This window comes from Cyprinodon tularosa, unplaced genomic scaffold (genome assembly GCF_016077235.1).
Source record: "Cyprinodon tularosa strain WSP-4 unplaced genomic scaffold, ASM1607723v1 ctg67, whole genome shotgun sequence".
Classification (NCBI taxonomy): Eukaryota; Metazoa; Chordata; class Actinopteri; order Cyprinodontiformes; family Cyprinodontidae; genus Cyprinodon; species Cyprinodon tularosa.
Window position 1 is genome coordinate 1,592,737 of NW_024039418.1, and position 14,476 is coordinate 1,607,212.

Sequence of the window (14,476 nt, forward strand, 5' to 3'; positions counted from 1 at the left end):
CTTTGGGATGAATTAGAGCGGAGACTGAGAGCCAGGCCTTCTCGTCCAACATCAGTGTGCGACCTCACAAATGCGCTTCTGGAAGAATGGTCAAAAATTCCCATAAACACACTCCTAAACCTTGTGGACAGCCTTCCCAGAAGAGTTGAAGCTGTTCTAGCTGCAAAGGGTGGACCGACGTCATATTGAACCCTATGGATTAGGAACGGGATGTCACTTAAGCTCATATGTGAGTCAAGGCAGGTGAGCAAATACTTTTGGCAATATAGTGTATATATATACACTATATTGCCAAAAGTATTTGCTCACCCATCCAAATTATTGGAATCAGGTGTTCCAATCACTTCCATGGCCACAGGTGTATAAATTCAAGCACCTAGGCATGCAGACTGTTTTTACAAACATTTGTGAAAGAATGGGTCGCTCTCAGGAGCTCAGTGAATTCCAGCGTGGAACTGTGATAGGATGCCACCTGTGCAACAAATCCAGTCGTGAAATTTCCTCGCTCCTAAATATTCCACAGTCAACTGTCAGCTGTATTATAAGAAAATGGAAGTGTTTGGGAACGACAGCAACTCAGCCACGAAGTGGTAGGCCACGTAAACTGACGGAGCGGGGTCAGCGGATGCTGACGCGCATAGTGCGAAGAGGTCGCCAACTTTCTGCAGAGTCAATCACTACAGACCTCCAAACTTCATGTGGCCTTCAGATTAGCTCAAGAACAGTGCGCAGAGAGCTTCATGGAATGGGTTTCCATGGTCGAGCAGCTGCATCCAAGCCATACATCACCAAATGCAATGCAAAGCGTCGGATGCGGTGGTGTAAAGCACGCCGCCACTGGACTCTAGAGCAGTGGAGACGCGTTCTCTGGAGTGACGAATCGCGCTTCTCCATCTGGCAATCTGATGGACGGGTCTGGGTTTGGCGGTTGCCAGGAGAACGGTACTTGTCTGACTGCATTGTGCCAAGTGTAAAGTTTGGTGGAGGGGGGATTATGGTGTGGGGTTGTTTTTCAGGAGCTGGGCTTGGCCCCTTAGTTCCAGTGAAAGGAACTCTGAATGCTTCAGCATACCAAGACATTTTGGACAATTCCATGCTCCCAACTTTGTGGGAACAGTTTGGAGCTGGCCCCTTCCTCTTCCAACATGACTGTGCACCAGTGCACAAAGCAAGGTCCATAAAGACATGGATGACAGAGTCTGGTGTGGATGAACTTGACTGGCCTGCACAGAGTCCTGACCTCAACCCGATAGAACACCTTTGGGATGAATTAGAGCGGAGACTGAGAGCCAGGCCTTCTCGTCCAACATCAGTGTGCGACCTCACAAATGCGCTTCTGGAAGAATGGTCAAAAATTCCCATAAACACACTCCTAAACCTTGTGGACAGCCTTCCCAGAAGAGTTGAAGCTGTTCTAGCTGCAAAGGGTGGACCGACGTCATATTGAACCCTATGGATTAGGAACGGGATGTCACTTAAGCTCATATGTGAGTCAAGGCAGGTGAGCAAATACTTTTGGCAATATAGTGTATATATATATAGGCTGTTCTGCACAGGCCTGAACCCCCTCAGCCAGATCATCACAAAGACTGGCTACGGAAACCAATTCCGAAGCGGAACAATTATCAGTCACCTCCTCTACATGGATGACATCAAGCTGTATGCCAGGAGTGAGCGAGACATCAACTCACTGATCCACACTACCAGGATCTACAGCAACGACATTGGGATGTCATTCGGACTAGACAAGTGTGGTCGCATGGTCTCAAAGAGAGGGAAGATGATTAGACCTGAGGGGGTGAACTACCAGAAGGCCACATTACAGATGTTCAGGGCAGCTACAAATACCTTGGGGTGCCACAGGCTAACGGAAACCACAGGGAGATAGCAAGAAAGACTGCCACAGCTAAATACCTACAAAGAGTAGGGCAGGTCCTGAAAACTCAGCTGAATGGGAAAAACAAGATCCAAGCCATCAACACATATGCCCTACCAGTCATCAGATACCAAAGGAGGAGATAGAGGCTACTGACGTCAAGACAAGAAAGCACCTCACAATGCATGGAGGGTTCCACCCCAAATCCAGCACTCTGAGACTGTATACAAGCCGCTGCACGGCTTGTACCACAGACAAATAGAAGAAGTGGCTGATATCAAAAAATCCTACCAGTGGCTGGAAAAGGCAGGACTGAAGGACAGCACGGAGGCACTAATCATGGCAGCACAAGAACAGTCAGTACAAAATCAATAGAGGCCGGGGTCTACCACACCAGGCAGGACCCCCGATGCAGACTGTGCAAAGATGCCTCTGAAACAATACAGCACATAACAGCAGAGGGTATAAAATGCAGGCAGGAAGTGCATACATGGAACGCCACAACCAGGTAGCTATCATAGTGTACAGGAACATCTGCCATGAGTATGGGCTGGAAGTCCCAAGGTCAAAATGGAAGACACCTCCCAAGGTAGTTGAGAATGACCGAGCTAAGATCCTATGGGACTTCAAGATCCAGACTGACAAACAGGTGATGGCTAACCAACCAGACATCGTGTTGATCGACAAACAGCACAAGAAGGCAGTAGTGATAGATGTGGCAATCCCAAGCGACAGCAACATCAAGAAGAAAGAACACGAGAAGCTTGAGAAATACCAAACTGGGAGAGTGGCTACAGCAGATACCAGGTAAAACATCTGAGGTCTCTGTCCAGAAGAGTGCAGTCCTAGGAACAGCTAAGATACCCTCAAACTCCCAGGCCTGTGGTAGAGGACCCGAGCTTGAGGATGTCACATTCCACCCCCGATGGGTTAGAAAATAGTTATGGGATCAGAGATTGCATGAATGGCTGAAGACTAAATTTGACTTTTAAAAAATCCAATACCAAAAACGGCCAGAAGATGGCAAAAGGAGGAGGTACACGCTTTCCTAAGACCTGCCCCTTTCTTCTTCTGATTGGCTAATACTGTTAGTTTCAGAGAGCACCTTTGTTGACGCTGGCTGACAAATGCAAGGTGCATTTCGATTGTCTTTTTTTATTGATTTGCCGACAGTGTATTTTGATTTTTTTTTTACCCATGAGCAATTGCTACGAGCCAGAAATCCGGCCCTGGACTAGAATACTTTGATCCCTGCAACCATTTAGAATTTTCTATTGTCAAACATGAATATACAAGGGCTTTTTCGGAAAGCCGGAGAACCCGGAGAGAACCGTAAACAGAAAAAATTAAACGGAAGAGATTAATTAATCTAACAAGGATCTAAAGCAAGAAAAGGATGGGAAAGGGAAGAAAAGGAAAATAAAGCAAGGGAAAAGAAAGGAATAGAGGGGGATACTATCAATATCACATTCTAATGAGGATATAAAACTAATGTGTAAAAGTGAGTAAAACCATTAATTTGTGCAAAGCTGCTGGATTAGTTATGTTATTGAATCTATCTGTAAAGGTGTGCATAAATTTAACTAAAAGATCCAATTTCGCTCTGGATGACTGTCTGTAGGCATCATTACAAGTGGTGGCATTGGAGGATCTTCAAACCTTAATGGCACATTTGAATTACGGTAATACCTGTGTTTGCTTGCCTCTGTAAGTGCGGCCGTGGCTTTCTGCAACTCAGCTTCCATTTTTTCTTTAAACTGTTTTTTTTGTTCTTCTTCAATTCTAATTTTTTCTTCTTTTTCCTTTCTTAACCTTTCAAAATAATAGTGAAGAGGTTCTGGCTCGGTATCATCCACATCATTTTCTTTCTTCCAATACTCTTCTTCATGATTCTTTATCCTCATTAGGAACATCTCGGCTTCTTTTTTTGCGTTTATATCTGTAATTTGGTCATAAACAACTTTTTTCCTTTCCTCCCGGATCTTGGCTTTTTCAGCAATTGTGATTTTTCTTGGAAACAAAGTAGGATAAAGATCATGTAGATCTGGACTACGCTCCTCCTTGTCCATGGGAATATAGGGGATTTGCATAAGACAGGCGTGTACATCAGAATTTGGAATGTGTCTGTCGAAATCCGGAAGATCACAAACAGTTCTTTCACATTTTTCATCAGGTTTCTTGGTTTCAGGGCTGATAGGTGTTTGCTCGCTCCGTATAGGTTGTAATGTTCTAGGTGTTCTTTGATTAACAACTTTAACGTTCGGACCATTTGATACCAAGTCCTGCTTAGCTGATTCAGTTAACCTACCTTTTGTCTTCTCTTGTGTGTCACACAGGTCTTCCTTTGTGTGCTTTTTAGATCTTGGTGGGGAAGGATATTTATTGTCCAGAGAGTCATTTGACGCAGCTACTTTTTTCATCGGTCCCTCCATCCTCTTTCTGTCATGTTTCATAGATTCCTCAGGCAGAGACTTTTCGCGATGTATCTCCTTTTCAAGAGCGATATCTCTTGGCTTGCTTACTATAGGTGGTAATTTACACTGAGCATCTTTACCTTGAGCTTCATCATACAGGCCAAGCGACTTTAAAGCGGCTTTTTCCTTTTTTCTTTGTAGCCATCTCCTACTTTCTTTCACCTCTTCTGTTGTTCTAAGCATTCGTCTGTACATATCGTCTTTCTTTTCAGCTTCTTCTTTCTGTAAGATATCCAGATCCTTAGCTACAATTCTTTTACATTTTTCGCGATGTATCTCCTTTTTACGGGCGATACATAGTGGCTTGCTTACTATAGGTGGTAATTTACACTGAGCATCTTTACCTTGAGCTTCATCATTCAGGCCAAGCGACTTTAAAGCGGCTTTTTCCTTTTTTCTTTGTAGCCATATCCTACTTTCTTTCACCTCTTCTGTTGTTCTAAGCATTCGTCTGTACATATCGTCTTTCTTTTCAGCTTCTTCTTTCTGTGACATAGCATGTTGCTTAGCCACAATTCTTTTACATTTTTCGCGATGTATCTCCTTTTTATCGGCGATACATAGTGGCTTGCTTACTTTAGATGGTAATTTACACTGAACATCATTCAGGCCAAGCGACTTTAAAGCGGCTTTTTCCTTTTTTCTTTGTAGCCATATCCTACTTTCTTTCACCTCTTCTGTTGTTCTAAGCATTCGTCTGTACATATCGTCTTTCTTTTCAGCTTCTTCTTTCTGTGACATAGCATGTTGCTTAGCCACAATTCTTTTACATTTTTCGCGATGTATCTCCTTTTTATCGGCGATACATGTTGCCCAGGTACTTAGAGGCGGTAATCTTGATTCCTTCTTGATAGAATCAAAGCGATTCATCTCTGTCCTGTATTCGTCAATGATTCCTCGTTGAAAAACACTGCTGCTCTGTCTGCACCCAAGTCAGTACTGGCTATGCTAGATTCTTTGATCAGCAATAGAATGTTGGGATGATGATGTCACAGTGGAATGCTCCGCCCCCTTATGTAATGAGGGGGCGGAGCATTCCACTTTCATAAGGGTTTTCCATTTTCCATTCTAAAACAATGCCTGTACAGTGATCTTTTCCATATAATGTTAAGCTGTGGAGTGTTTTCACACTTATATGTAAAGATGGTGAGTTGAGGCCTCACGAGGCAGTGAACCGCTGCAGCCAGTTGCTTCAAGGAATAATTTCTTGGAGCTTCATGTGCTTATGAAATCCCCTGCTGGTCGAGTGCAGAATCCCTGTCAGCAATACAAATTGTGATGCATGCATGTCATTTTATCCTTTAGGGCCTTTATAAAATTACCACTGATAAGGAATAACTACCGTCTTTTGACTACTTGGAAAATGGCATTAGATATGCTTCTGCAAGTTGGACAGTGGTGTGCAACACAACACAGACAGGGTTCAACTGGTGACAAGTTAATTTGGATAAAATAAAACTGTGCTTTATTGAACTTTAAGGATACTGGGTTTCCAATGTTTACGTTGCCTGCAGTGACTACTGTATTGAAACAGAGGAAAAATGCAGGCATATATCTTTAAATGACTCAGATCATTGTTGTAAAAACAAAAACAAAAAAAACTACGAATGGAGTATCCCTAATCCCTAATTGGCTAATCCTAATCCCTAATGCAAAACTGGTGAAAAAGAGTCAGAAAAGATGAGGAGGGGAAAAAAATGTCAGTGGCCTCCACCTGTAAAACCATTTCTGTTTTGATGGTCTTCTCATTGTTGTCCCTCTAGTGCACCTGTTGTTAATTTCATTAACAGCAAAGCAGCTGAAACTGATTAAGAACCCCCTCTGCTACTTACCTGACCAAATCAATATCCCACAAGTTTAATTAACTTGATGGTACACTCTGATTACAAAGTATTCTTTAAATTTTTTTGAACAGGGTATATATACAAACATATATACACATATATATACACACACACACACACACACACATATATATATATATATATATATATATATATATATATATATATATATATATATATATATACACACACATATATACACATGTATACATATATATGTGCCTATAGTTAACTTCAAAGACTTAGAAATCATGTTATGGTCCTTATTAGATAAAAAAAATGGAAAAGATGATCTCAAATGATCCAAAACAAACAAATTTTTAAGTAATCGACAAATCGTAAAATATCAAATATCAATACACTGGAAAAATATCCAAGTACTTCAACAGATTAGCACAGGTTTTCATTTTAGGTGATAATGGCTACGTTCAGACTGCAGCCTGAAGTGACCCAAATCCGATTTTTTTACCCATATGCCACCTGAATATGATGTTTTAATGGCAGTCTGAACAACACAGATCCGATTTTTTCCCATCCAACCCAGGCCACTTGGCTATGTGGTCCTGAATCCGATACGAATTTGATCATTTCAAAAGATTGTCGGATTCATCCGACCGGAACAACATTAGTAACCGACATAGGTCACTATTGTGTGTCTTGCTACGCAGAAGCGGCAAGAAAAACAACAACCATTGCGGATGATGACGCGAAGAGCAGTATTTATGTTTAACCATATTGAAAAGATTGTGTTTTTATGGTTGGAAAAGACTAGCCTCGTGAGACCCTCCTGATCTCGCGAGCTTTCAAGATTTCACTCGCTAATCAGTCTGGAGACTCTCCGTTGAAGAAAATTTGGAGCCGTTCACCAAACGAGCGTCCAATCAGCGTTGGCTTTGAGGCGGGTTGAGGTGTGACGCAACGAGAAGCGCAACAGTTCAGTCTAAAGAACATGGCGGCTTCAACTAGCGTTAGCGTGGCTATTGAGCAAGTTTTATCGGAATTACAGAGTATTTCTTCACTGAAAGAAGAGCAAAACACTGCTCTGGAGGTTTTTCTCACAAGAAAAGATGTTTTTACTCTTCTCCCGACTGCTTTCCGCAAGAGTTTGATCTATCAATTGGCTCCTCTTCGTCGTCGCTCTGTTACGTCATATGCTTCGTTGATCTGATTGGTTTATTTGGTCCGTCTATCACCAACATAGGCCAATCAGCTAACCAGTATTTTCGCCCCTTCCCAAAATTACTTCTACGGAAGGTGTCCAGATGGATATGCGGAGCAAATCCATCTGGCGGAGTCAGGTTAGGAAAAGACCGCAAGATGCGCACCGGCTTTACCATCCATGTTTACTTCCGTAAAAAAAGAGCATGCAGGCCTGTGATGGCATTGCGTCCTCTACAGCACATGCGGGAGACTTGCGTTGTATGACTGCAGATAACACAGGAGATCATATAAAAGTCGCATATATTTGGGAATATGAATGGCAATGTAAAAAAATCGGATTTCGTCAAAAAAAAAAATCGGAATTGATCATCAAGGCCTGCAGTGTGAACGTAGCCAATGTAAGAAAACTGCTTTATGCAGAGCTCCACTGCTCTGTTTTAATCCCCCCAGCTGTCTCTCTGACAGTAGGAAATAAAAATAAGTCACCCAAATACTAAGATAATTCCAAAATAAGTCCAAATACTATTATATATATTTTTGTTGTTTTTTTAGAAGGAATCGGTGCTCGTGTTTCATTGTCTTTTATGACAAAACCATCTTACAAGTAAGCCTTGTATGATATAATGGCAACTTAATAAACACACACAATTCAAAGAAAAACAAACCAATGGATTTGGAAGTATAACTTTTAAAAAATGAATACTGCTGCTGGGAAGACAGCTGAGAGAGTCGGTAGAAAGGATTGTGGAGATCTCTATGTTTTTTTTTTTTTTGCAAAACTTGTTGATGCTTAATCATAGTTTACCTTGACAAGTTCCTTCTGGGGCCAAATCTGGATTGGCTCAACTTGCTGAGGTGTTTGGGTCTGAATTCCATATGTGTTCAAAAACACCTGAAGCCTAAAGAGACAAAGTAAACAAAAAAGGTTTTGAGAAAAAAAATAAATAAATAGAAATAGGGTTAATATATATAAAAGAGCAGGACACCATTATGATTATGTTAATACAATGGCCCAGCTCAAGTTGCAAACCTTATGCAATGAGACAATATATGTGACGGGGAAATGGCAAAAGCAGAACCAAGTCTTTTTGGTATAATTTTTAGTTATTAACAGATCCCAGAAGACTTAACTCTAAGCTTTTCAACAATTTCAATAGTGTGACAATCAAAAAGAAATTGAAGAACATATGCTCATTTAAATTTCGATACTCTGCAAAGAACATCAAGTAGGAAATTGGCTTTAAAGATTCTCTAATATCAACCTGGTTGTCAACTGGAAGCTAGAGCTGTTCATTTCAACCCTTTGCATACCTTATGCCATTACCTCCCCCAGCAGTGCTCGTCAACAAAGGCTTCATGTCAACAAACTGCAATTTTTTTTTTATCTATTTACAGCACTGCATTACAAACCTTGTGTTACATCAGTGCTTTCCTTAAAAGGCCTCCAGACAGACCCAAACTGGAGCCATCTCTCCCCATTTTCACATTCATTTCAACCAAGCAGAGTGCACAAAAACACTTCTGATAAGCTATTTTTGCATCGTCATAACCAGTTTGTTTGAATGACATACACAGATGAAATTTGGCAAAATCCAAGTAAAAGGATAGCTGTCGGTCACATTGAAACCATTTTTGACAAACATTTACAGTGTTTGTAGGGCAGGCATTTGTTTGGACAGGGTTTTCTCCATCTCTTAACATGGATCCCATTGGGAGATGACATGAGCATCGTTGCTAACCAGTTGGCAAATTAGTGCTAGTAGGTTCCCAATGGGAAATTACATTGGGACCAAGTAGCACTAAATTGGGGACTTAAAGCCGATTTATGCTTGTGATGCCCCCCACACAGAGGTCCTGCAACCATCGTTGTGCACCTCAAAAAAATCCTGAATACGAGTCGGACGGTCGCAAACCCGCGCAGACCTCAAGCGGAAGTGTGCAGACAAACAAGCAGCTGTGATTGCTCCTTCATATGCCTTTCTTGCTGTCTGTTTGGTGGTCCTTCTCGATTCGGTGCTGGGACGCACCATTTTTAAAGACCAAGAAACAATGGACAACTACGGCGAAAGGTTAATTGGTCTTTTTTGCCAGCTCCATTAACAGAACCTGTTCCTCTTCGATGTCCGGCAACTCTAGATCCATCTCTGTGCCAGTGATATCTTGCAGACGCGCCATTGTTGTTTTGGAACACTGGAGCGGAACACTCCTTGCCGGCGCCGGCTAAGTTCTCGCGACCAACCACCGAAGTTCTAGCAAGTTCTCGAATAAGCTCCCCCTTGCACTTTGGGGGGAAACTGTTGTGCGTCCCTAGAAATTCCAGACCGACAGTGCAGATGCATACCTGAACTGGTTGATGTGTGCGGTTGCAGAAGTATAACCCGCCCTTAAGAAACAACACTGTCAAGGAACGCTATGGACAGCAGAAACATGCAGGAGGAGGAGAGTTTTGTATCAGAGGTTGTGGATGAGTCTCCTCCATCATACATTTTTTATTTAGAGCAGGAAAGCAGGGACAAAGATGTTGTTGAAGAGGACGCCAGGGTGGCAGAAGCTTCGTTTGGTGTAAAAGGCTTACAGCCGTACATGTTTGACCTCGCAATGCTGGCAGTTATGTTAGCTCTACGCCGTAGGAAGACACAGACGTCCATCCCCGGGAACAATCAATGGTAAAGTTATAAAGAGTAAATGATTCTTATTTCTTATTTCAACCGTTGCGTATATTAGCTGCGATATATGAATGAAGATTGTATGACTAAAAAGGTTTGATTGACAGATGATCATTGATACATGATTGGCTGAATTTAGGTGTACAAGCTGACATATAACCAACTGGAGTGCATAAAACAAAGAAACCCACCCACAGACTTTAAGACTTTTTAAAAATAGAAATTTAAAACATTTTGGGACTATATCTACTGAAAAAGAATATCTTTATATATATGTTTAAGCCAGAATGATTTGACATTTAAATATGATTTCCCTATGACTTTGAGTCCCTGCAGACTTAACAAGCAATATTAATGTTTTAGTTGTTTAACTGTTTTAGTGTTCCGGTACGATGTCATCAACTAGAGTGGCCATGGCCTTTGAGGTCAGTTTAAAGTCATACACAGACATTAATTGCAGCATATGGCTCTACTAGCCCCGTTTACACTACCCTCTGAAAACCGTTCCGTTTCGAGTTTGGACGGATCTTGGATCAGTTAACCGTGCCAAGCTCAGTTCCTTACGACAGTTTACACATCACGCTTGCACTGTTAATCGCCTCCTAGTGACGATCTACGGTACTACTGCTCTCTAGAGGGAAACAAGCAAATCTACATGACGGCGCCCGTAACATTCAAAAAGTTTGGTTGTAATTCTGATATTTTATTGTTTTTGGGGAGTCAGGCGAAGAAGGCAGCATTTGGTGAATTTACTTGACAAGAGTTGGCTTTTGGGAGGTGGATACGACAATCTAGTCTAATAGGGTCACCAGATTTGGGTTTCTGAAAAAGGGGACACCTTTTTTGACACTTTTATTGTTACCATTTTTAAACATGAATAGAGATGGGCTATTTTGGAAATAAAGCAAAACAGAATGAAAATATTACATTATGCCAGGTGTGGGCCACCATACACCATTTGTGATAAGGACTCCCAAATGGTTAGCACCACCTCTGATCTTACACTTTATAACTTATTTCCTCTGCTTTTCCTCACTCATCCAAAACACTTATTTAGATCAGTGTTTTCCAACCCTGGTCCTCAAGGAACACTGCCCTGCATGTTTCCTAGCTTTTACACACCTGTTATCAATTGATAGCAGATTATAAGGCTTTGCTGAACTGCAAATATCTGAATCAGGTGTGCTAAAGCTCAGAAACATCAAAAAACATGCAGAGCAGGGTGCCTTGAGGACCAGGGTTGAAAAACACAGATTTAGATGATCCACCCGGAAATAAAAGATTGCCTCTATACCTTTAAAGAGGTCATAGAATGCAAAACCGAGTTTCCATTGTCATTGATGAATAACAATGGTTCAGTGGGTGAAATGGATAGACAGAGAAGTTCAAACCCCATCGACACCTCCTTTCTCTGCAAATCTCACAATTCTAAAGTTGTTACCTAAAACGGGCAAATCCAAATGAAGCCCCGAGTTGACCTGAACTCGGGGATGTTGCCTTATTTGGTTCTGGCCTGTACTTGTGTCATGCCCCGGGCGGGCAGGCGGGTATGAAGTGTTGACTCCTGGGCCGCTGACTGGACCAGACCTCAGCAGAAAGCCATGAGCCGCCTGTCCTCAGCCAGAGGAGGGGGGCTGGAGCCCGTAACGGACATCCCAAGTCTCCCGGGAGTCTCCTAACCTGACTCCGCCAGATGGATTTGCTCCGCATATCCATCTGGAAACCTTCTGTTGAAGTAATTTTGGGAAGGGGCGAAAATACTGGTTAGCTGATTGGCCTATGTTGGTGATAGACGGGCCAAATAAACCAATCAGATCAACGAAGCATATGACGTACTAACAGAGCGACGACGAAAACACAACAACAAGCCAGGCTACTCTTGCCGAAACCAGTCGTGAGAAGAGCAAAAACATCTTTTCCTCTGAGAAAAGCCTCATCGGCTGAAGCCGCCATGTTCTTTAGACTGAACTGTCGCGCTTCTCGTTGCGTCACACCTCAACCCGCCTCAAAGCCAACGCTGATTGGACTTTCGTTTGGTGAACGGCTCCAAATTTTCTTCAACGGAGAGTCTCCAGACTGATTAGCGAGTCAAACCTTGAAAGATCGCGAGATCAGGATGGTCTCACGAGGCTAGGAGTCTCCCTGATATAGATAGTTGTTCACAGATGCCCGCGAAGTGGACTGTGGTCTACCAGGACCATTTTGAATTTACCCCAGACATTTTTTTAGGTATTAAAAGTAGATCATGTCCAGGAAAAAGAAGATGTCTGGTCACCTTTCAGTGAGTGAGTGCTTGTTGCTGTGATGCGTCTTTCCTCAGCAGCTTCGCTTGTTGTAAACCAACCAATCAGAGCACAGCTCATCTAAATATTCATTATCATACGATAAAAGGAAGAAAAGTTGTCGTTTCATTCTGGGGCTTTTAACCAGGCTGCATTAGGGCTCATAGAACAGCAAATATGCCATTTTCAGCCCAACTAATGTTACACACCCTATTCAGAGACCTAAAGGTCCAAATACCCTATAGAATCATTCTATGAGCACTTTAATGAACAATAATTTTTCTGGGAGTAAATTCAGTTAAGAATGTTTACGTGGCGATCTTTCGACATGAGTTATTTTTACTTATAACCGTTTAGGATCAGTGAATCCTAAAATCAAAGATTAGAAACAGAACTAAAAAAAAAGTCTAATTGGTTCAACCAAATTTCTAAACCCAATCCACATTCTAACAATGTGAAAAAGGGTATTTTCAGCTTGTAGCATATCTGTTACAAACAGAAACACAAGGCATCTAATTTACGTAAGTGTTCACAGCCTTTTTCTTATTATTGATCCAACTTCTGCGGCAATTCAAGCTTTTTTTTGCAGTGCATCTCAAGCTCCATTAGGCTGGATGGGAGATCTCCATGCACAGCCATTTTCAGATCTTGCCAAATGTTCATTTAAATTTAAGCTCGACCCTGATGAAAAATAATGGTTGCTAACTGAGCCATTGTGCTGATTGGGCACTTCAAAGAATTATTTAAACTGGAAAAAATCTAAAGGATAATCGGTAAAAACTGTAATGACCTAAGCTGAATGAGGGGCTTCATGGTAGAAGCTGTAAGTATATTCCTTACTTTTCTATCTTTGATCAATTTGAAACAATCGTAAATATACATTTCCCTTGTTGACATAATTGAGTATTATGTGTTGGATTTTAAGTGAAAGAATAAATATATTTTTAGGATAAATGACTATGGAAAAAGTTCAGCAATGTAAATACTTTTTGTAAGAACTGTACCTTCATCTCACATAGGTGATAGACACTACATTTGATTTATCTTTACTACCCAATTAAGCTCTGATTAATTCTACAATGATCGAGATTTTTAAGTCAAACATGAAGCTCTGCATCTTAAGATGCATTAAAAAAAAAATGGATGAAATATAAATCTGTCAATCCCACGTCGTCTGTGCAGCAGCCACTGATTCAAACTGCGGTGAAAAGATGGTAATGATGATGATGTAGGTCCTTACAGGCGCATTTTCAGCAGCAGTAATTGAAGCTAAGGGTTTACAGGCTTCACACTCATTTGACCCCATTTGACACACACCCCAGCTGTCTCACGCGCATTTTCAAGAATTCATATACATTGACATGAGTTCACATAATTAGCAGAGTGACAGATGATGGTGTGACGTTGGAGGTCAAACTCCACGATTAGCTGAAAAAGGAAAGAAGCCCAAACTCACCTCCCTTTATGGTGAAGCACACATTAAGATTTACACATAACGACACACATCTTACCTCTGGCTCTCCGCTACCAGGGCTACATGAATCACAGCGTCATTGTCTATGGGACCCTGTTGACGAGAGAGATTACCATCAACATTTGCACTCATGTCAAATCTGTTGTTAATTGCATGATAATGAGGGTTTTGTTCCCTACAAAGACTGTAAATACATTTTAAACATGGTTAAAAATGACAAATGTTTAAATATAAGAGTTTTTATTCAATTCCTTTTTCCTCTATCACATACTTTGTTCATGTAGTAGATCCTTTTCTTGCATTTTTACAAAAATAAATCTCTAAATTCCTGTCGTTTCAGTGTTGCATTTCATCTAACATCAGTGCCAAAACAAATCATAAAAAAATGACTAATGTGAATGTAATTAAACCAGATGTGTGTTTGCATGAGTGGGAAAGAGAGATAACACAGAGGGAAGCAGGCGTCTAACTTAAAATTCAGCTCACTTACGTCTATACCAACAAAACGTTTTGTTATTGCTACCCACACTCGCACCATTCTGATGAAAGTGAAATGAGCAATAAAGGTTGACGAGGAGGTTCTGGGCAGACGGAAGCAGAAGGCAAATTAGCAAGGACAAAAGAGATGTAAAAGTCGGAGCAACGATGGAAAAAGATGTTTGGCTGTTAATAGATGATCTATCCGGCAGCTCCTCAGAG

The 14,476-nt window shown here is 41.4% G+C and overlaps 2 protein-coding genes across 6 annotated transcripts in view; both read right to left on the reverse strand.

Moving 5' to 3' along the window:
• The window catches only part of phkb (phosphorylase kinase, beta), a 209,300-nt gene that overhangs the window by 49,010 nt on the left and 145,814 nt on the right, over window positions 1-14,476 (reverse strand). For all 3 annotated transcript variants that reach the window (XM_038267335.1, XM_038267334.1, XM_038267336.1), the window contains 2 exons: window positions 13,815-13,870; window positions 8,161-8,254 (listed from right to left, as the gene is read on the reverse strand). In XM_038267335.1, the coding sequence (XP_038123263.1) occupies window positions 8,161-8,254; window positions 13,815-13,870 (150 nt within the window). The remainder of the gene's footprint in view (window positions 1-8,160; window positions 8,255-13,814; window positions 13,871-14,476) is intronic.
• Window positions 3,060-5,681, reverse strand: LOC119771413. 3 transcript variants are annotated; one of them, XM_038267338.1, is made up of 2 exons: window positions 5,157-5,681; window positions 3,060-4,910 (listed from the first exon to the last, which is right to left on the reverse strand). In XM_038267338.1, the coding sequence occupies exons 1-2, from the start codon at window positions 5,218-5,220 to the stop codon at window positions 3,460-3,462; spliced, it is 1,515 nt and encodes a 504-aa protein (XP_038123266.1). In that variant the 5' UTR covers window positions 5,221-5,681; the 3' UTR covers window positions 3,060-3,459. The 3 variants fall into 3 exon arrangements, with proteins under 3 accessions (XP_038123266.1, XP_038123267.1, XP_038123268.1); XM_038267339.1 differs by having other exon boundaries at window positions 3,060-4,890; window positions 5,137-5,681; XM_038267340.1 differs by having other exon boundaries at window positions 3,060-4,886; window positions 5,133-5,681.

Excerpts from the sequence above, each read along its gene's own strand:
- LOC119771413 (XM_038267338.1), bottom strand. The coding sequence starts at position 5,220 with ATGAATCGCTTTGATTCTATCAAGAAGGAATCAAGATTACCGCCTCTA. Across the intron at positions 4,911-5,156 it reads TCTAAGTACCTGGGCAACAT|GTATCGCCGATAAAAAGGAG; the intron begins GTATCGCCGATA and ends GCAAGCCACTAT.